Source organism: Micropterus salmoides, unplaced genomic scaffold, assembly GCF_014851395.1.
Source record: "Micropterus salmoides isolate LMB-PRFRI ecotype aquatic unplaced genomic scaffold, ASM1485139v1 Ms_hic_scaffold_7, whole genome shotgun sequence".
Lineage (NCBI taxonomy): Eukaryota > Metazoa > Chordata > Actinopteri > Centrarchiformes > Centrarchidae > Micropterus > Micropterus salmoides.
The window spans coordinates 26413310-26434477 of record NW_024044459.1 but is presented as its reverse complement, the minus strand read 5'-3'; the positions used below and the strand labels follow the sequence as shown (position 1 = coordinate 26434477).

The following is a 21168-nucleotide window of genomic DNA, read 5'->3' as shown; positions in this document are numbered from 1 at the left end:
ACTTTCTTACGTTCGTGCTCCTCATGGACTTGAATGTTGACTGTGTCGATGCATTTCTGAACATCATTCCAGGTGAGAAACTCTTGGCCCTTGGCAAGAGCCTCCCCTCGCAGTTTGATAAGCGTGTCAGCATACCTGAGGGAGAGTGCCATAAAGAAACTCAACAATGTTTTATGACATTTAATGACCTACTCATCAGCCCACCATAGTGGGACATAGCGACATGCAACCTAAAGACATTATTTCTATAACTATTTAATCAAATTAATTTCTTGCTCCTAAAGCTATTTTCTACCATCATAATTGAACTTCTGAGAGCCACAGTTAGAGCAACAACAAAACAAAAAAAAGTAATCATTCAAGAGAACAGCATCACCACCAGCATCAACAGAAGTGACAGCAGTGTGAGGTTAACTACAGAAAAACTCCACTGCAGATCGTACAGTCCAGTGTCTTGCTAAATTACACTTGAGCAAGACAAATGCTTGCTAAAAGGGAAGCCTGAACCTACTGTCACCAAGCTGTTGCCCTATGGTATCGATCTGGCTTAACAGCTGGTGTTCCTAGTACTTGTTTAATGCACAGCCCCCTTACCTGTTGAGGTTGTCTTGGTCCATGTTGGTGAAGCCCAGAGGAGAGTCTGTCAGTTGCTCAATCACAGCCTGGGGGTCTTTGGTGTCCAGCACCTCGTTCAGCACTGCTACAGCTGACAGCATCTCCACAGCTACACTCAGCTCCTCATGGCTCAAACCAGACTAATAAAACATAAAAAGGCCTGAATCATGAGCATGAAGTGACATTTAACTAAAGTGTATGTCTAGCCTCCCCTATAGCTATAAACATATCTGTATTAGCATGTGGGTCGACATTTAAAGAGCTAGAATTGAAAACATGATGTCTCACCCGCCCCCCTTGTAGCTGCAAACTGAAAAGCTCAGCCTGATAGAGGTTGGCAGCAGTTTGGTACACAAGTGGAAGTTGTGCCTCAGGGTTCATCAGCTCCTCTACCGTCTCCATCGCATTGCCAAAACGAATGGCTGTGTTGATCGCTGCAACTGCCTCAAGTTCTGGTCAAGACAATGATCACAGAAAGCCATGTCTTGCAGATAACCCAAACATAATTTTGGAAAGGCATGTCAGTATTAAAATAACATTGTCTTCCTTTCCTCACAATTACATGCTGAAATGCCTTTAAAAAACCCATGTTAAAAGTTTTATCATGAACTTCACTGTGTAATAGTACACAGACTCTACATGTGTGCTTTGAGAAGCTTACTAGTGGGTACATATGTGATTTTCCACTGACCAGTAAATAGTGTTAATAAACATCTATGGTAAGTAACAGAAGGTGCTTACTTCGTTTCTCTGCCTCTGCAGAGTCATTACAAGAGCTGACAACTCTCTGAATCTCCTCTTTGTCCATCATCACGGCTCTCCCTCCATCCTGCAGCAAAAAGATTAGAGTTCACTAGAGATATACCAATAAGATCCCATATTTATTCAACATCCTTTTATGCAGGGCAAAGTGCCTGATGGTGTCCTTTCCAACTGAATTTACAGTTGCAGAATAGTTTTTTAATTCTCTGAAGTTGTCGCTTTTTCTTTATAACACAATGTCTTCGCTGTATGGCAGTGTTTAGTGAAAGTAGCACAGTCCTTCAGCGTCTACACTACATCTAGTCAGCCAATGAACTGCTATGTGCTCACAGCAGTACATAAAATGGAAGTGGATCGGCATTGTCAGAGGACAAACAAAAAACAGAAAAACGTTGAGTTTAGAAATGGGGTCAAAGACAATGCTGCAAAGGTGTTTCCCTGGAAATGGGTATGATTTGTTTCTATTCCACTCCTACGAGTGAATTAATTTGTACTGTGGCTTTAAAGTTGCCAGCATTTTCAACTATGGCCCTCAAGTACTGCTTTTTTAATTATAGGCTTTTTTGTTGTACTCCCTCAACAACTGCAAAAAAAATTAAATTACCTAATCGCTTGGAAAGAAAACTAGAGGTGCTCCGACTCCTAAGGCCCTGATTTAGGAACAACTGAGCAAACAAGCTCGGACTCCGTATACCTTTGATTTATGTTGGCAATAGGTGGTAAAATGTTCCAGGTACCAGCGACAGTTTGACTCCTGAACACCTAGCAGGGCCAAAGCTTCAAGCCTGAGTGCAGCCAACAGAGCAGCTTCGTCCTGGGTCGACACAGCTTGATTCACCTGGATTACTGCTGACTGGACTGGAGACAGGAAAAACCAAGACAGACGTCACTGAGGGACAACGTACGGCCCAATTTTAACTGCACATTCTTCACTGTAAATTCAGAGTTCACCAGTGTCCTGTGTGTTTTCCATGCAAGAAGGAATGCAATCATGGTACTTGGCAGTATTTTGGGAAAAAGAAACATGTAAGGGAAAAAGAAAGTAACATGTGGGAGGGAAAGTCCTTACTGTTGACAAAGTCAAGGCAGCCCTGGATCTCCTGCTGAGTCAGCAGCTCTTCATACACATCTCTTTCTTCTGAAGCAATTGAGGAGCACTAATTGAGGGACACAAAGAAAAAAATATATAATATTAATTTCAAACAGCATACTTAATTTGAACCTTGTCACATAATACATATTCTACAGTTCACATTTCCGCCATTAAGTGGAAACGGATGGCTCCTGTACAGTATTTGTAAAGAGAATGGGAGGCGAGATGCCGGATGCTGCGGAGGGTTTGTGTTGTGAAGTACAGCTGACACTGCAGCCACTGGAATGTGCTGGCAAGGCCTGTGAGTGAGTCAGTGCAAGCAACCCCTTTCCAAACTCGGGATGTTGGGTTTAGGGCAACACTCACGTTTTGCTTTCGTCAAATTTGGTCACAATGTTTTATATTCAATCACGCCTACACAAGACTTTGCAACCCTGTTCCCAACCCGAGTTGAATACAGAAGTGAGACTGCATATAGTAGAAGGTCGTAGTATTTAGTACAAAGATGGGTTGTTTTTTTATTGGTGAACGCAATTTATTATAATTTATGTAACTGAATATCTGGCTAGTGTAAAAACGAGCTAAATAGAGATTGGTGAATAGACAACCAACAAAGTGAGCAACCAAGAGAGAAACTAAATAGGCTGTTTAATTAGAAAGACAAGCCTTCTATACAGGGGAAGCCTGAACCAAACATTATACAAATAAATGATGACGGTGAAACATAAGAAGTGAGGCTTCTCACCCTTCCTGCGGACTGACTCTGCTTACGAGCCTTGGCCTGGCTCAGTGTGTCCTGGTAGTCTTGGGCCAGAGGTTCCTGGGTGTTTCTCAGCATTGCATTAGGATTATTCAGGGCTCCCATTGTCACAGATGCCTGGCCTCGGTCAACTGCCTCATTGATGGCAATCACAGCAGCATGTACTAAGGACAACAGAGTATGTGCGAACATTTTAGTGTTAGTGCTAAAATCTTCTGGAGTTTGTCAAAAACATCAATAGAGAATTAGTTCAAAGGTCAGAGGACTTACAGGCAGCTTCATCCACTGAGAGCTCATTGGCTAGGATTCCTCCAATCTTACTGAAAGCTGGCATTTGAATGCCATACTTCTCCAGCTCACTCCTCATGTTACTGATCTCTTCCTCTGGCAGGCAGATATACACAGATTGCAGGGGAAATTGCGGTGTTACAGAGTATAGAATAGTAAAGGCTAAAAACTCAGTTGCTTGGGCACAGTCACTGAATTTAAGTCATGGCTATTTTAATAGTTTATGCATTTCTTGTTGCTTTCAAACAGAAGTCAAATGATACAACGATGTATATAACTTTTTTTCTGTATAATTTTAAAATGTGTTCATTAGTATGCTCACTGTATAAAGCCTTACATGCAAAATAGTTGAGCCAACTGTAAAAAAAAAAACCTTTCAAACATAAATGTTTCATAGGTTTCAGTAATCTGGTGGTGTCATTAAAAGAATTGATAATATCCTTTAGAAACGTTTATCCTCAAATTTTAGTGCACATTTTCACATCTTGTCAAATTTAGTGTGCAGGTGCAACTCCTCAGCTAACATTTCGCATACACAGTTAGAGCACAGCGGGCGGAATTGAGTTTCAAGAAACTACAACAGCATGGCACAGCGTGGCAGGAACATGTAGGGGAGGGCAGCAGCATGCACCACGTGTACTGGAAAAGTAAATATCTGATAAAATACTGGATAACCAGTAAGGTGTTGGGAGGGAATTTGCATGTTGTTTTTCAAATTTCTAAATAATGAACATGCATTTATAGTAATGAGAATTTTTCCCTTACATTTGTCTATTCTGGTATACATTACTGTTACCATCCATCGTCAACCGCTTATCCTGCGTACAGGGTCGCGGGGCATTTCTGTTACATATACATATAATTCTTATACTGTGAATATGGAACATACCAGTTATTGAGTTACTGTATGTAAGTCTCAATGAGAACATTCATAAAGAAACACAAACAAATAAATGAAGTTTTTACTTTTGGTTTGTTGTGAGTGATTGAGGGCCTTTCACAGGACAAATAAAATGTGCATTTTTGAGGTCTAAAATACCACAGGGAACCTTTGAACAGTTGACACACAGTAACCAGAGGGAACAGCTTCCCAAAGTTACATTAAACTTACTTAAAACTTGTAGTTTTTTGAGTCCTATTAAGTATTATTTGAATGACTCCAGGGGATATTTTGGAGAACTGAAATGTGTGAAAGATCTATATTAATCATAACACATTTACATAAATCCTCATAAAAATGTACATGCTGGAGAGCACAGAGACACAAGACTTCTATTAAAATAATACACGCACACCTGAATATGTACACAATAAAAAAGGTTAAAGGCAACATTTATCCTTCATTTTAAAAGCAATTAATAATAACTTAATTGATTACATTTAAACATATCTATATAAATTCTGTGCTATACTTCAGTTTCTGATTTCCACGGGTATTACCTGTAAAGGCCACTTTCCCCAGCAGGTCCTGGATCTGTGGTGCAATGCCCAGTTTGTACAAGTACAAGCTGAAATAAACCATATGGGGTGTAAGATTTAAACACACAAAAATAAGGAAGCACTGAGAAGCTTCCTACATTCTGATATTCAGCAGTCTGATATCAAGAAACAGAAACTCTAGTTTTGGAACTTTTCTGTTATGACTGTGGTCCTGATGCCTATTTCACCACAGGGGGGTAGTGTTGGCTCCCAATCCAACAAGCACCGTCTTACAGCAGCCAGCAGGCTCAGTGAATTCAACAAGCAGGTGGCTGGAAACTTCATAAAACTTTCATCTTCCCGCAGGTACCTGATAAGTGCTAATGAATTATAGATATCTAAGGCAGGTATGGCATCAACACAGCTTTCGAATGAGTTGTAGTAGCTGGTTATTCTGGCCAATGGTCACGGTGTGTGTGTACACATGAAGTGCCCTATGTGCTTGGGACATGGGGAGCTTTAGACAATTACCTAAACAAACTCTGCTTATACAAAAGGTCATGTTTTAATAAGCAGGCAGCTGATTCAGTTGAGATACAAACACAGTAACAGCTGACTGGGGTTAATGAAGGTGGCCGATTATAAGCCACTGGGTTACAGACAATCAGCTGACTAGCTTAGAGCAACTAGCATAGCTGTCTCCAGACTGTGGATGCCCCTGTTTATTTCCAAGTTTTTCCTCTTCCCTTAGACAACAAATTAAGCCCTACATCTCTACTACTTTGTCATAAGCGTTTTTCAATGTACTTGTAAGCTAAGGTTTTTCCCCATTATATTGAGTTCCTTTAAATTTTCCATCACACTGAATGTGCAGCAGCATCCGCTGCTTTGCCTCCATGTGTGCATGTGTTTGTACCCAGGGAAGCAGACTATGCACTAGGTCCTTGTGGGACTTAAGCTGGACTCGCAGGAAGGAAGAGCACGTGTGTGCATAAGGAGGGAAGGAAACCAATTCTCTCAGGACCTGACCAAAACACTACAACAGAGAAAACAATCCTAGCAGCTCCCATAACCACTCCCTAAATCTGTGTTTAGCTGACTGGACAGATTGGCCCTTCATTTCATTCAAAGTCGTCTCAACTTAAAAAGCAAGGACCAGAAGTTGTAATTCTCAAGTCTCCTTTTGAAGTATTACAACATTTTCTACAAACCCGATACCATGAGAAAGAATTTACCTTTGTGTCAGAAAGTCCCTGCTTATATACTATACAGAGGTTTATACAAGCAGTGAGAATAGACTGGTTACGCTCATCAAAAGTGTTCAAAACACATGTAAGTAACAGAGTCTTAAAAACATTACAAAGTAATTGAATTGCTAATTAGCACATAACTTGTGTTATGTAAGGTGTTTAAGCAAACTGACAATTCAAGGACTGAAAGCATGTGAACTTGCAGCAATAGCTGCTTATAGCTAAATGCATGGTGGTGTATAACATAGCCTTAATCTATTTAAGACAAATCATAAAAAGATATATGTGTTGTGTCAGCCAAACCTAAGTAGAAATACCATTTTCCAGTTCCTGTTTCACATCAGTGAGTACTATTTCTATTCTTGTTGACAAATAAATTAGTTTTTGACATTTGCCTGCCATAGCTATCAAGTGAAATAAATTAATCTAAATTAGTGAGTAACCTGTCGGTATGAGCATGAGCAGACTAATGCTGTACATATACATGTAAACATTTACAGACAAATGCAATGCTGCCCTTTAGCTCATAGTTTAATTCTAACTAACAGATAACAGCGCTTAGCTTTAGATCATCTATAATAATAACACTTTAGTACACTGGTTTTCATTTCTTCTTGCAAGTGAAACCTGAAAGTGACTTTCAGGTGTGGCACCTACAGGTAGAAAGCAAGTGGGTACTATGCCAATGCGCAAACAAAAGCCTTGAGATGAGTGAGCAATTTTGCTGTCAGAAGAGAGAAATACTTTTATTCCTACCTCAGAGCGTGTATGCAGTATACCACCTTGGGCATGTTTTTGCGATCATACACATCTGTCGTTTCAGGATAGAATATCTGAAAGCAGAAAACATAACAGAACATTTTTTCAGTGACATGACACTTTATTCTGCTGCAGCCAAGGGGTGGACATTATAATAGGGACACCTGCAAAATATAAAGCAATGCCAGGCAACTGCACTGTAATAAATGCTACCTCCATGAAGCACACTATTTTCAATACCACAAAGCTGAAATCAACCAGTCATAAGCATCATTTCTAAAATAATTAGGATTACAAGCTTCACAGAGGTAACATTTATTGGAGTGCTCATGAACTGGTCAGCATTATATTTTACAGGTGCTCATGCTGTTGTCTTAATCACTGTTCATGGTATGCGTTTGGTTGGCATAGTTTTTAGGCACCTTACAGATACATTTAATGGCTAAAACTTGGTTAGCCTTCATATGTCACATCATAAAGATATTCAGTTTAAGGAGAATGCAGTCTCCAAAACACTGGGACCACCTCTTATCAATCTCTAAAATTACACTCTCAGCATCATGATTTTGCTCAAAAACATGGAATGATGTAATGCTACAGATAACGTTAAGTTATCAGAGGGACAATTCCTAAAAGTGCTATTCATAAAAGGGCAGAGATCAGAGGGTATCAACTTTCCCACATTTTCATTTCCACGATACACATCTTTTGTGTCATCTCATAAAAAATGTAATGAGGTTAATACTGTTCTTGAGAACTGCCCCACCCACATTACAATTTCATCTGCAAGTGTTTACATACTTACAGATGCATGAAATGTGTGTGTATATGAAATCATGTCACAGAGATGACAGTAAATTCTGAGGTTACAGCACCTGTAGCCTACTCACCAATTACAGGTTTGAAATTTATTCTGCAACTGTTGTAGTGTAGATTATACTGAAATTTATTCTGCAACTGTTGTAGTGTAGATTACACTAGTTGTCTTTGTTTTGGATTCTACTGAATGGATGGATTCTACTACTTAGTTGTAGGTAAAAATGATTAGTTTTAAGATGGTTTCTGCCTTCTAATATGAGCGATTATGAACCAACCCTGAGTCAACAAACTCATGACAAAGCCAAGGCATTCTTTAGTTTGTATAGAAAACCATCACTTGAACGGGATTTCCCTGGCAGTTGGTTTTATTTTTAGCCTCATGCAAATTCACGTTTACTGGTTAGATGGACTTTTAAGACAGCTAATAAGCAATTACTGTGGTAAAACACTTGTTGGAACAAAACATCTTACATAGAGTAAAAAATACATATATTTTTTTTTAATCTCGCGTATGTGTTATTCTATCCTAATTGGAATCTCTCACATATGTTCAAGTGATATTTTTGAATCAAAGCCTCTTTACAACCCTTTTGAATTGTCTGAATTTTAAAAAAGGTTTAAATCACGTACAAAAGGTGGTACTTAATGTAGCAAATGCCATTTCTTAAGGTGTGATGTGTAAAAGCAGACTCAAATGGGTCTGTATACTGTACACGTTTGTTTAACAGGGAGTAGGTGTCTGCATTGCTGTGCAAGCCTCTTACCTTGGGGAGACCCACTGACTCCATGGCTCTGAGCCACTGCACTGTATTGTCGGTGTGCCTGAAGTGCAGCCCTTTGCTCTGAAGATGAAGACAGGAGCACAAACAGAGAAATGTAGCCATATAATTATGAGGAACTGCAGAGTAATGGTTAAAATCTTTATCAATGAAAAACAGCAATAACAGGGTTATAAGGGTGTGCACAAATAATGCTGCCGTATAGAAAAGCACGCTCATCATCAATGACCTTAAAACACCAGCAACATAAAAAACCTCATGCTGACTCTTAACATATCATAGCATCTAAATAGTCTGATAATGTTAAATTCAATCAAATCAAGCCCAAAGCCAAGCTAGTCAAGTCTGGCTCAAGACATTTTTGTAGTTTATTGTTCACAACAGCTGCATGTGACAGTGAGGCCCTAAGACTCGCCTGCCACGTTCTTCCCTTTCCTGTGTGAAACTGTTTCAAACTGTCCGGAAATGAAAAAAAGATATGGAAGGTCTTTCTGTCTGCTATGATGTAAGCTGGTGAAAAATTCAAATGTACTATAACTATGACTACCAAAAAACGGAATGAGACTAAATGCGAGAAGTACCTTATAGCGAGCCTGATCTCTGTCGTAGATCCTTTTCTCAGACACCAATTTGGGGGCGAAAAAGTTGGAAAGTTTGCCAAGGTAGACACCATTCCTCAGTCCCTCCTCCAGTTCTGTGGTAGGGGGCAAGTCCTCCTCTAGGCAGGCCTCCATCCACCTGAGAGCACACAAATATCAACCTCAGAGCAAGCAGAGGATTTTCAAACATCTCTATAATGTTAAAGTCTTGCAGCCAAGCGGAAAAATGCTTTTGAAGGAACTATTACAAATTTCTCAATAAATTACTAATTAAAGTCTAAGCATGCATGTTACTGGCGTACAGCTGTGAAGTGGAAACATTATCTCAAACTCTTGCTCAAGTAGCTGAGGTGAATACAAATAAAGCTGAGAAGAAACTCCTCTCACCAGGACCATTAACCTTTCAGGCTCAAGATGGTGACTTCTTTGTAATACTAAACAGCTTGCTATGGTTACATTCAAATATATAAACAAACATCAGCCCACTCTGTTTACCCTGCCACCTGAGATCTTCAGAGTGCCGAACAATTTATGAGGAGGCTGAATGCCTGCAAGTAGTCAGCAAGTCAGTAATGGCATTTCCTACAAAAAAACAAAAAAAACAAACAGTGGACCAAGAACATATGAATATAAATCTCTATAAAAATAATGTCTTGCTGCCATTTATAGCAGTACAGTAGAGAACATAAGCAAAATTACGGACAATTGCAAGAAGTAAATAAAAAATTTACATTTTTTAACCTCTAAAATGGTTATTTTCTCACACACACACACACACACACACACACACTGTAAACAGATCCTCTACACTGCAATTCAAACATTTTCTACATAAGATAATTCTTATAATTAGCATATATACAAATACACATAGCATTCACATTCATGTGTAAATCTGAGGTGTCTTACACCAAGTAGCTTTAATCTTGAGAAGCTTCGGACTATTCATTAGTCACTGTAACTTACACTGTACATTTCCAGCTAAACTGAGGCTTTAATGAATGTCGAGGTTCCTCGTGGGTCTATTCCAAGTACTGTTTAAAAACAATAAAATAATCTTTGTGTGGTTCATCAATGGTGATAAATGACTCGATGCAGATACAGTAAAGCCAAAAGGATATAAGAGCATGTATATTTTTCTCTGTTACTCAAAGATCAAACTGATTAGAGATATTGCTCAGCTCATAAACACGACTGAACTGCTGTCTTTACATGATCAAGTAACACCCAGATTTGTAGCTGATTTTATGTTAAGAGTAAGGGGGCCAAGTAGTGGTTGTATTTGTTTTGAGATGTGTTCAGGGCCAATGATGAGAACTTACGTCTTGCCAGGTTTCAATTTTGAGAAGTTTTGGGACATCCAGCTTTTTATGTCATGTAGACAGCTTGGTAGTGAAGCTAATTTACTGATGTCCGAAGGTTTTAAAGATGTACAGTTGTATATCGTCATCGTAACTATAGAAGGAGATGTTGTGATGGCAGGTCAGGGTAAACAGCAGATTGAACCCTGTAGTATTCCATGTTTATTCTGTGCAGTTCGTGGGGTAAATTCAGCAACAGAAACAAAACATTTCCTAAGGGCTAGGTACGAGGAAAACCAGTCCAGAGCAGTTCCAGTAATGTTTTAGTCTGTCTATAAGGGCAGCATGGTCGATGCCAAATTAAGCACTTGCAGTCAAGCAACAGTAACACAGAACACAGAGTCCGTACTTATCAATAAATCATTTGTGACTCTAAGGATGGCAGATTCTGTGCTATACAGTGTGCGGAACCCAGATTGAAACTTCAAAAATATTATAGACTGTTGGTGGGACAGTAGGTGATTTTTTAAAGTTAGTAAATTATACCACCTTTAAATGAATTTCTACAGGATCAGCTCAAATTTAAAGCAACAACATAGTCTGGAGGCCAGTGAGAACTGGGCATTGTTACAGGCAGCACCCACACTGGGCCCAGCATGCTTTGGAAAGGGGGCTGTGGAAAGACTTGCAGTTTGAGCTTTGGGACCATGTCAAGGTTAGTGTTGGGCTTACTTGTCAAGTGGACAATGTGAGGTAAACAGCGAGCGAGCAAGATATCTAATCCTGCCTCGTTTAGTCTAAAGCCTAAATTGATCTCTGGTGAAGGTTTGAGCTCCTCTTCTGCAAGACAATGTGTTACAAGAGAAAAGGTGATTTTTATCTATGCAACTGAAAAAAAAATGTTAACCTTCTTTTAAAATGATGTAATTTCCCTTTGATAGGTTCAAACGTGGTATCAAGGCAGTTTCTGCCACTATTCCCTGAGAAATTAGGATTTCCAAAGAGCTAGTAAATGATTTGTGAGCATGGTGAATCATCATGGTCTGAGAATCTGTTACACATTATCTTACTGCGTGGAAGTGACACCAAATTTACCATCATGGCTACATCTCTGTATCGATGGTTTACTCTCAAAAAAATAAATTATGTGTTGTGTTTTACCTTTTTGCTCATCATCCTACAACTGAATGTATCCTTTACCAAAGGCAGTGTATGATGCTCAGTGATTTAGTTTCCTTATGTTTTATGTCTAGGTTTTATTCATACCAGCAACTCCTACCTTACAGTCTGCAAGCAATAAAGCTTTCCCTCCTACATGCATGTGCACAGTTTGTTTAGGTTAATTAAGGCCGTGTGGGTGCTCAATGGACGCAGCCTGCCAAAAATGTGTGTCAGCACATTAAGGACACACCATGCACTGTCAAAACAAACCCAGTGGAGTTCAAGGCACCTTGAGGGATAAAGTATCCTCGTAACTATGTCAGCTGAAGCTGTAAATTATATACAAGAAGAACTCTGCTATACTTTAGTGTTTTACAAAACAGCAAGTAGTTAGTCAGTGAATTTTAGCTGTACAAGTCCTTTTTATCTTAAACCATAAAGATGTTAATATTACAATATGTGGAATAAGCTGCTTTCTGTGGATTTAAAAGAAGTTTTCTGCTTCTCAAATATGAAAAATTGTCTCCTCGTATAATATAGTATATACACTCACTGACCGCTTTATTAGGTACACCTGTTCAATTGCTTGTTAAAGCAAATAGCTAAATACTCACATGGCAGCTCTTCAAAGCATTTAAGCAAGTAGACGTGGTCAAGACAACTTGCTGAAGTTCAAACCGAGCATCAGAATGGGGAAGAAAGGGGATTTTAGTGACTTAAAACGTGGCGTAGTTGTTGGTGCCAGATGAGCTGGGCTGAGCATTTCAGAAACTGCTGATCTACTGGGATTTTCACGCACAACCAGCTCTAGGGTTTACAGAGAATGGTCCGAAAAAGAGAAAATATCCAGTGAGCGGCACTTGTGTGGACGAAAATGCCTTGTTGATGTCAGAGGTCAGAGGAGAATGGGCATACTGGTTTGAGAAGAAAGAAAGACAACAGTAACTCAAATAACAACCAAGATATGCAGAATACCACCTCTGAACGCACAACACGTCAAATCTTGTAGCCGTAGTCCACTACGGGTGCCACTCCTCCACAATAGAAGATTGGAAAGTTGCCTGGTCTGAATTTAGCTGTGACATTCAGATGGTAGGGTCAGAGTTTGGCGTAAACAACATGAACACATGGCTCCATCCTGCCTTGTATCAATGGTTCAGGCTGGTGGTGCTTTAATGGTGTGAGGGATATTTTCTTGGCACACTTTGGGCCCCTTGGTACCAACTGAGCATCTTTTAAACACGACAGCCTACCTGAGTATTGTTGCTGACCATGTCCATCCCTTTATGACCACAGCTAACCCTCACATTGCATGTCACAAAATTACTATGAAAACAAACGCACACACATCATAGCTGAATGGCTGAGGCCATCCACAGCAAAGCAATGCGGGTGAAAATCCAGACAATTTGTTGAATCTTGAATAAGTGGCATCGTAATGGAGTGAAGCAAATGCAGATTATAGTCATGATTAGTCAAAAAAAAAAAAAAAAATATATATATATATATATATATATATATATATATATATATATATATATATATATATATATATATCTGTTTGGCGGGAACATAGTGAAAAGGAACATCCTGCATGGCCAACGGAGCTCTCCTGTGAAACTTCACTTCCTGTTCTTAAAACAATGTTGGGAGGACTTGTCTCCTGAAGCAGGACAGGCTAGCACTCCTGTTTACAACCCTCCAAAGCAGACCTTCCTGTCATTGTCCACTCTGTGACTCACCAGGCTAAACAAAAACACAGCTTTCTGGACTCTGGGACTTAAATCTGTCCCACCTCAACATTTTTAGCAACTCCTTTGCTTTCAGCTACAGTATTTCTGCGTACACACAGAGCATCTTCTGAAGGGTTGCATCATGTAGCTTAGTCACGCTGGTCATGAGTTTGTGATTGTATGCGTGTTATGCAGCACATGTGGTTGAGTAGGATAATATCTTTGAAAAAAACAAACAAACACGCTCTAGATATCTTGGGGTGGACCTATATCAAAGCAAACAACAAAAAAAAGGATCCCCATCCAAAAAATCTACAAATATAAACCATCAACTGTTTATTCTCTGGTGAGGGTACAAAGTCTCTTTCCAGAAACTACTGTGAGTGTATGTGTGGGTGGGTGGGTGTGTGGGTGGGTGGGTGGGTGTGTGTGTGTGGGTGTGTGAGAGGCGGGGTTAGGAGGGTGTGTCGATCAACTGAAACACCAGCACTCTACCAAGTGCAGTAAAGGGGACTTTGAACAACAAAGCAAGTGGGCAGTGGATGTAAAGGACTATGGCTGGGTAAATAAAAATGACATTTCATAAGTGCTGTAAACAATCAGCAAATTATCCAATAAAAGTGAGTTTTGCATGCACTATACCACTATTCTGCAGTTGACCTAACATAGCCTAAAAGGAAGGAAGTGTCTCTCTGCATTGTGACTGAGGATATTTTCATTGAAACTGCTGGTTGCTGTTAATCTGTTGCCCATCGCAGCACACATTTTTGACAGATAGCATACACCGATCAGCTATAACATTATGACCACCTGCCTAATATTGTGTAGGTCGCTCTTTTGACGCCAAAAGAGCCCTGGCTCGTCGAAACGTGGACTCCACTAGACTTCTGAAGGTGTGCTGTAGTCTCCATGGACCGGACCCATTTGTCCAGCACATCCCAGATTGAGACCTGCAGACTTTACTTTCCATTTCCACACAAGCACAGCACATTATCAGCACAAGGACACTTAGTGACTACAGACTAAAGTATTTCTTCATCGCCTTCATGTTAAAAGTAATTCCTGCCCCGCTGCTGTCATGGTAATGCAACGTTACACCATGTGTCATCTAATGTTCGGCCCTTTTACATTTTATTTAATGGCCACATATGAGCGAGAAAACAGCTGAAACTAACATTATAAACAATCTGTGACTGTCTGCACAGTCTGAATTGTTTCAGTTGTTTTCTTTGCCTGCAGAAATACATTTGATTATTATACTGCATTACTCACATTTACATTAATTCATTTAGCTGACACTTTTATCCAAAGCAACTTACAATTGCTATATATGTCAGAGCTCGCACGCCTCTGGAGCAATGAGGGGTTAAGTGTCTTGCTCAGGGACACAATGGTGGGGGACTGAACCTGGGTCTCTCACACCAAAGGCAAACGTCTTATCCATTACGCCACCACCACTCAATAATGAAATAAATCCATGTCAGAAACATTTAAAGTAGCCTAATTAATGTCTGTTATTGTTATTATCACAACACATCAGTGACGAGGAAATTGGATTAATTTTAATCAAAAAAAAAAAAATCATTAGATGATTCGTTTTGAAAAATAATCGTTATGTACAGCCCCAGTTAATTGAATGTTCTTTTACCAATAATTACACATTTCAGATACAATTTTAAGGCAACATTTTACTGCGTGCACGGTCAAAAAAATATATATGCTAAATTAAGAAAATTTAGTAAATCTGAAGGCACATGGTGGACTTCCTACTTTTAGTGCAGTCATTTTGCTGCAGAACACTTGATGTATGCTGCAGGAGGAAATGTTTATGCCCCACTTATTGAGACACTGAAGACAATTTTTTTTGGCCACATCTGATGTTGTGGAGTTGAGGGTAAACTGAATGATACATCTTTAACCAGTGTTAACAAAAACATAGTTTGAGAATGAAAATAATTTCTTTAAAAATCAGAACCCAGGTGTACTAGCAGAGTTGCTTCTACATGGCTGCCTTGTTTCAGTGATTGCTGACTCCTGACCCCAGAGAGCAGAACCTAATCCCACGCGCTCTGTGGTGCACGGCTTCATTCAGCGTCTGTCTTAATCTTAATCTTATTTGACACCTTTCCCAGAATAGAGGCTCCATTCCACAATTAACAGGAGTGTAGAAAAGTCAGTAACACTGGGATGGAATAACAGGAACTTAGAAAGTGAAAGTGTGAGTACAGTGTGTTTGTGTGCACGTGTGTGAGAGAGGGTTAAACAGTGGTAATTTTGAGGTTGACCTTTGAGTGTCACAAAGGCATCTGTTCCTTTTAACCGTCCATGCAGCTCAGCCTTCAACTACAGTTTTTCTTTTCAGCACAATAAAGAAAGAAAATTAGTCATAATCTAGGCGTGGCCCAATTACGATGTGTGACTGTAGTTACCTATTTTTATTATTCTTTAAAATCTAGGCAGATAGTGTAGGCATTTCAAATAGAGTCAAAGAGGGAGTTCAGTTGTCAAACAATAATATGTGAGGAAATTATGATGCAAAAGAGACTGCGCACACTCATACAGCGTGTGTCCCAAGATGAAGCATTATTGCGCAATCACCACTAGGCTACAAAACGCTACAGTAGGTTTCAGCGTCAATAATCAATCCTGGGAATTCATCTCTCTCTGACTGGGTGGGGTTGTCACAAAATCAGTGTGTTAAAAGAGGCAAGATAACACTTCCTCTTCCTTCCTGTTCAGATGGATGCCCTTATGAAGGCAGGAAGTGGTTTAGTCTTAGCTTTGCTCAGGCACCTCCCATTACAGAGTCTTCATCAGGTTTATGTTGTCTTTAGAAGAACTTAGTTTTTTAAGCACCTCCCCTGTTTTATGCTGCGTTCCAGTCAAAAGTCAGAGGTTGGAATTTTCCAGTTGAAATTTCCCCCACTTCCGACCTCCAAGCGCCCCAGGTGAACAACACCAAATGTAAACAAACAAAAATGCTGACCATGACAAACTGATGTTTCTTGTGTACACACATGCAGTGCATTTAATGAAAATGATTTGACATAAATATACGCGTTACCCGTTAACTGCGTTCATGTCTACCTACATCTGCAGATAATCTGACAGGCAGTAAATGTTAATATAATTCCAAATGTTTTTGCATTTTTAACCCTTTCCTCATTAACTTTTGTGGAGCAAAGATGACCTTCACAGACTTTAGAGAATTAAATACAGGCAAAAATTCTTTGTTGCACTTTTAGTTGGTGGTTTACCATTTACATATGTGCGCTTCCACGAGTGCTGCCATTGTTGTGTGACATCAGTGCGACAAGTGCTTTTCCTAGATGGATTTGCCCCGAGTTTACAAGTAGGAAATCTTTGTTTGAGTGGCTTTCCATCGGGTTTTTTTTCTAGCAGCAGGTCAGAGTCCTGAGTTGTCTGGAACGTAGTTTTTAATCACACAATGCTCATGAATGCTTACAGCTCTGTGTCATCACCTCACCTGCGTGCCAATTCTGCCTTATCTGTCATAACTCTGTCACACCTCCAGGCTACTACAAACAGCGTTTCACCGCACGCTGCTTTGCTCCCTTATCATATTCCCCTCACTTTCTCTCCACCGCTCAATTTCTCAACCACTCCCTGCCTGTTTTTATATCTGCATAACGATGTTCATTAAACACACAAACCTATAATACAAAACATACTTAATTAAACATTAAACAAAACCTAATGCGTAGCCCAAGAACACACCCAGTGTACGAGCTCGTTGGTGTGACAAAGCAAACAATTAAGGAAAGTGGTTGCCTTTAATCAGCACGTGCCATTAAGCTCCTCTTATCTTCAAGGTCTTTGCCTTCTTCCCCTCCCCTTGTCAGGCCTCTTCCTGTCTTACCGTTTGGCCTCCTCCAAGTGACACAGGTACTCGTAGGCGATGTTCTGTCGTCTCCTCTCATCCATCTCCTCCGCTGACAGCCTCTCGTCATCCTGAATGGCTGAAAAAAGCGAGGAAATTCAATATCACATCACAGTCATTGTATTTTCATCAGTTGTTTTTCATTTGTAGTGCTTTCTTTTTGGTGTTAATTACACATGATTGTGGACAAACTAGGACCTGGCAAATTTAGCATCATGACGGTAAAAAGTTAATATTTTTGTGTCACAATATGGCAATGTGAACAAAAATCACATAATATGTTCTAAGCATGAGCTCTGTTCCACTAAATTGACATTAAAAGTACTGTATAAGCTGTGGCACCTCAAGTAAAATGTTATTTTGCTGATGCTTGATTGATGGTACAGGCAATGTCCAGCCTCTGCATTTCTAACTTTAATGTGAACGCTTCATTCATCTAAACTTTGATATCTTATATATCTTAAACACACATTATGCAGCTGTACAGTACATCCAGATCAAAAACACTGAGCGGATAATTCCTGCTAAGGGGTGTTTATTTTGACTGTTAGGACCTTGAGTGTCCCTGGGAAACTGTACTACATCCCACGCTCCAAATGAGCCCATGAGGAAATGACCATGTCAAAGTGGCCTTAGTGGGGCGCCCAACTGACAAGTGACTTCTGCTGAGAGTTGACCTTTACCTGAAGTTTAACGAGATCTCCTCCTCCCAACGCTTCTTACCCAGCTCTAATCCAATCAAATCTCTTTATTTCTGGCTGAGTGAAGGGACAATCTCAGACCCGGGGGCTCAGTTTAAGAACAGAGCTTTCTCTCACTGAACGAAGCACCGTGTCCTGGGTTTGAGTATAGCGACTGAGGTTTCACACGGAATAGCAGTTTGGAAAAATATCTCTCTCTGTAGCACCACAACGCTTTATTTATAATAGTATGTTGTAACACATTTCAGCTTATTCAAAAATCTGCAGCTCCTGAGATTTGAATATTGCACTTGGCCATATTGCGATTTTGATATATTTTGAATAATTGTTCAGCCCTACAGCCAAGTCAAACTGGTTAAACCAGTTTATTGATTATCTTAAACAGTCTAATCCCAATGCCGAAGAGGGCGGCAAAATATTAATCTGCTGACACCACGGTCTACCATGGCCAGTTTAAAATAACCTCCATAAATGAAGTAAATTCAGTTGTTTGATATCCCAATTCATCAAAGTTGTAACTCTGTAATTTATACTTAGTGCTGTGATTCAGTGCTTAGTGCTGTAATGTCGTTTGTGGCATTTTAAGTCTTTAAATTGTGTATTTCATTTATTGTATTTGGAATTTCAAGACAATTTCATCCCCCTGGGCATTAAAGTACATTCTACTCTAATCTAGATTGAATCTTTTAAACCTCTCAAGCACTCTGTTCATTTCTGTCTATTCATCAGCCACCTGCACAGACATCCGTTCGCTAGGTCTCAGAGGATTGAAGCATAATAGTCACATGTGAGGAGAGACACAGGTCAAATACCTTCATACATACTGTATATACTAAAAACAAAATGAGGTGTCCAGCCTCTTTGGTGAAATACCCTTGATTCACAGGATCCGGACATACAACCATAGAAAAGTGGCCCAGCTGTGCAGTTGACATGGATGCAAATGCGTATGAACGCTAATCTCAAGGCAGAGCAACCCCAGTGCAGTCATTACACACTACCTCTACTGACTCACTCACACACTTCCTGGAAGAGCCTGTCTGCACACTTGCACCGAACGTTATATTTAACCCTCAGGATGGGTTTGTTGGCTTTGTGTGTCAGGGGATCACCGGACCTGGGTCTATGATTGTGACTCATGCTTTTGTTTGAAATTGTTGGTGGGCAGGAGGGGGTTATGGTCCAAAGGGGAACAACAAATCAAGACAGATTTCACTGGCAAATCCCTGAACTATGGTTAGTCATTTATTGAAATTCATTTCAGGGAATAAACTAATGCAGTGGCAACATGCCTGAGGACAAATGTGGCTTGCCTCACACAGTGACAAGGCCAACAAATTAAAGACAGCTTGTTTGTTCCTAAGACGACCCTATCTCACAACCTTTGCAACAAACTGCTCATAATTTGTGCTCAGTCCTTCTAGAAGCACACATCTTTCGAATCAACAGTAGCAAAACTACTATCTATGCACACATTGCATAAGCTGTATGCAGAGCAAGACCGAGCTGGTCAATACAATTCAATGGGCCAAGGTAGAGGCAAAAAGACTGCATTGATGACATAATTGATTGATGTTATCGAAGTTGTACTTTGCCCACAGGTGCTGATCAGTGACAAGATACATACAGTAAACTCTGACATGGGGAAAGCATTGTGTAGACTTCAAATGTGTGGGGTTTCTTTCCAGTCAGCTAAGTTACAATCTTGACATACTCATGGAGTCAGTTATAGATTTCTCAACAGCAGCTAAATCAAAAGGTTAATGGTTAACCTATGAGAAAATGCCTTCTGTGTAGACAGGCTGATATGCTGGCTGCCTACCACCATTAAATAAATAGAAAAAATCCATGTGGTGCAGTTAAGGGCACTCTGGAGGAAAAGTACACTTCAAAACGTGCCTTACCAAGTGCATAATTAGCTTTATTTAAACAACCAGTGTGTGACATAAACACATCTTTCATTTAATTTCTAGTTTGCCATATTGTCAGGACCTGCCACACCTTTACACTCAAGGTGTCCTGCCGTTCATGGAGCCAGGTGCTGCTGAGCCACCTGTTGCTCATCAAACGTCCCTGTGAAGATGGCACCTTACGCTAGCTTACTATTCATCCTCTGTCCCAAAGCAAAGACACGAGTTAACGTTATGATAGCTTATAAAAACCGTTAGAAAAGGTGCTGCTTACTTCCATAGCGTGGCTTTTGTAAAGCTGCGGTTTCTTCATGGTACATCTTGCGTCGTTTCCTCCACTCGTGAACTCGTCTGAACTGGAAATAACTTCAGCCTGCGAGCTAACGTTTCAGCAACCGGGGCCAGCAATGCGCCGCGTCTTTCGCAATGTATTGATAAGAATAAAATAATTGATGTATCTAACTGGAAAACATGCCGGGAAACAAGGGCACCACAGTCTCAAAAACTTTCATTAAAACGGCAAACTCTCAATTGCGGCAGACAATCCCCATGGTGTGTGCACTGCTTTAGTGTGACTCCCGAGCAAAGTGTTGGTGACCTCGCCCCGCTACGCGCTGAAGTGAAATGATTGACGGGACAGGAGATGGAGATGTAGCACCTTGCACCACCTGCTGGTCAAAAGGTGGCTCATGCTGCATTCAATGCCACTGTTGTATTCAGTTTTAGCTTATTTTTAGTTTCTGTTTTTATTTTATTTTATTTTATATATTTTCTTAATGCCTTTTATGTCTTAAATCACGTTGAATTACTTTGCTCTTGAAAGGTGCTATACGGATAAACTTGCCTTGCTTAGCAAACCTCAGTGTGTCCTCATTTGTCTCTGAAGTCCCCTGAAATAAAAAAAAATAAAAAAACGGCCAGTCACATATAGGCGATTAATTTTATAACTGCAAAATTTAATGGTCACAAACTGAGAATAGCCCCGCATATTCTTATGATAAATGGACATCTAAAATAAATGTAATTACATATTAGTAGTAGTTACATATTCTACAAATACAGGCATCCAGGGAGGGAAATCAAGCGAGTTTAAAAATTCAGGTTATTATTGTATAAAAGTCTTCATAACATCAAAGGAAACATGTATCATGTATGTTCCTCACAGTGTGACGGTATTATTTTTGTCAGGTAATCATTTCAACACCTTACTTCATCCAATGGGGGGCAGCATTAGTTTGAGATTGTGAATACGGTAATCATGGGGAACACAGCCACATCCCGCATGTGCTTTTCTGAATGTCCTGTCGACTACCTGGTA

General features: G+C 39.9%; 1 protein-coding gene across 1 annotated transcript in view; it reads right to left on the bottom strand.

Annotated features, from left to right (window-relative positions):
- The window catches only part of iqgap2 (IQ motif containing GTPase activating protein 2), a 36930-nt gene extending 16470 nt beyond the window's left edge, over positions 1 to 20460 (bottom strand). The window contains exons 1-14 of the mRNA XM_038702582.1: positions 20125 to 20460; positions 17219 to 17318; positions 9126 to 9282; positions 8530 to 8607; positions 6944 to 7020; positions 4959 to 5026; positions 3501 to 3614; positions 3216 to 3394; positions 2447 to 2534; positions 2072 to 2235; positions 1357 to 1444; positions 904 to 1067; positions 595 to 755; positions 11 to 135 (exon numbers count right to left, since the gene is read on the bottom strand). Coding sequence (XP_038558510.1) covers positions 11 to 135; positions 595 to 755; positions 904 to 1067; positions 1357 to 1444; positions 2072 to 2235; positions 2447 to 2534; positions 3216 to 3394; positions 3501 to 3614; positions 4959 to 5026; positions 6944 to 7020; positions 8530 to 8607; positions 9126 to 9282; positions 17219 to 17318; positions 20125 to 20170 — 1609 coding nt within the window. The 5' untranslated portion in view covers positions 20171 to 20460. The remainder of the gene's footprint in view (positions 1 to 10; positions 136 to 594; positions 756 to 903; positions 1068 to 1356; positions 1445 to 2071; positions 2236 to 2446; positions 2535 to 3215; positions 3395 to 3500; positions 3615 to 4958; positions 5027 to 6943; positions 7021 to 8529; positions 8608 to 9125; positions 9283 to 17218; positions 17319 to 20124) is intronic.
- Between the last annotated feature and the right edge of the window lie 708 nt (positions 20461 to 21168).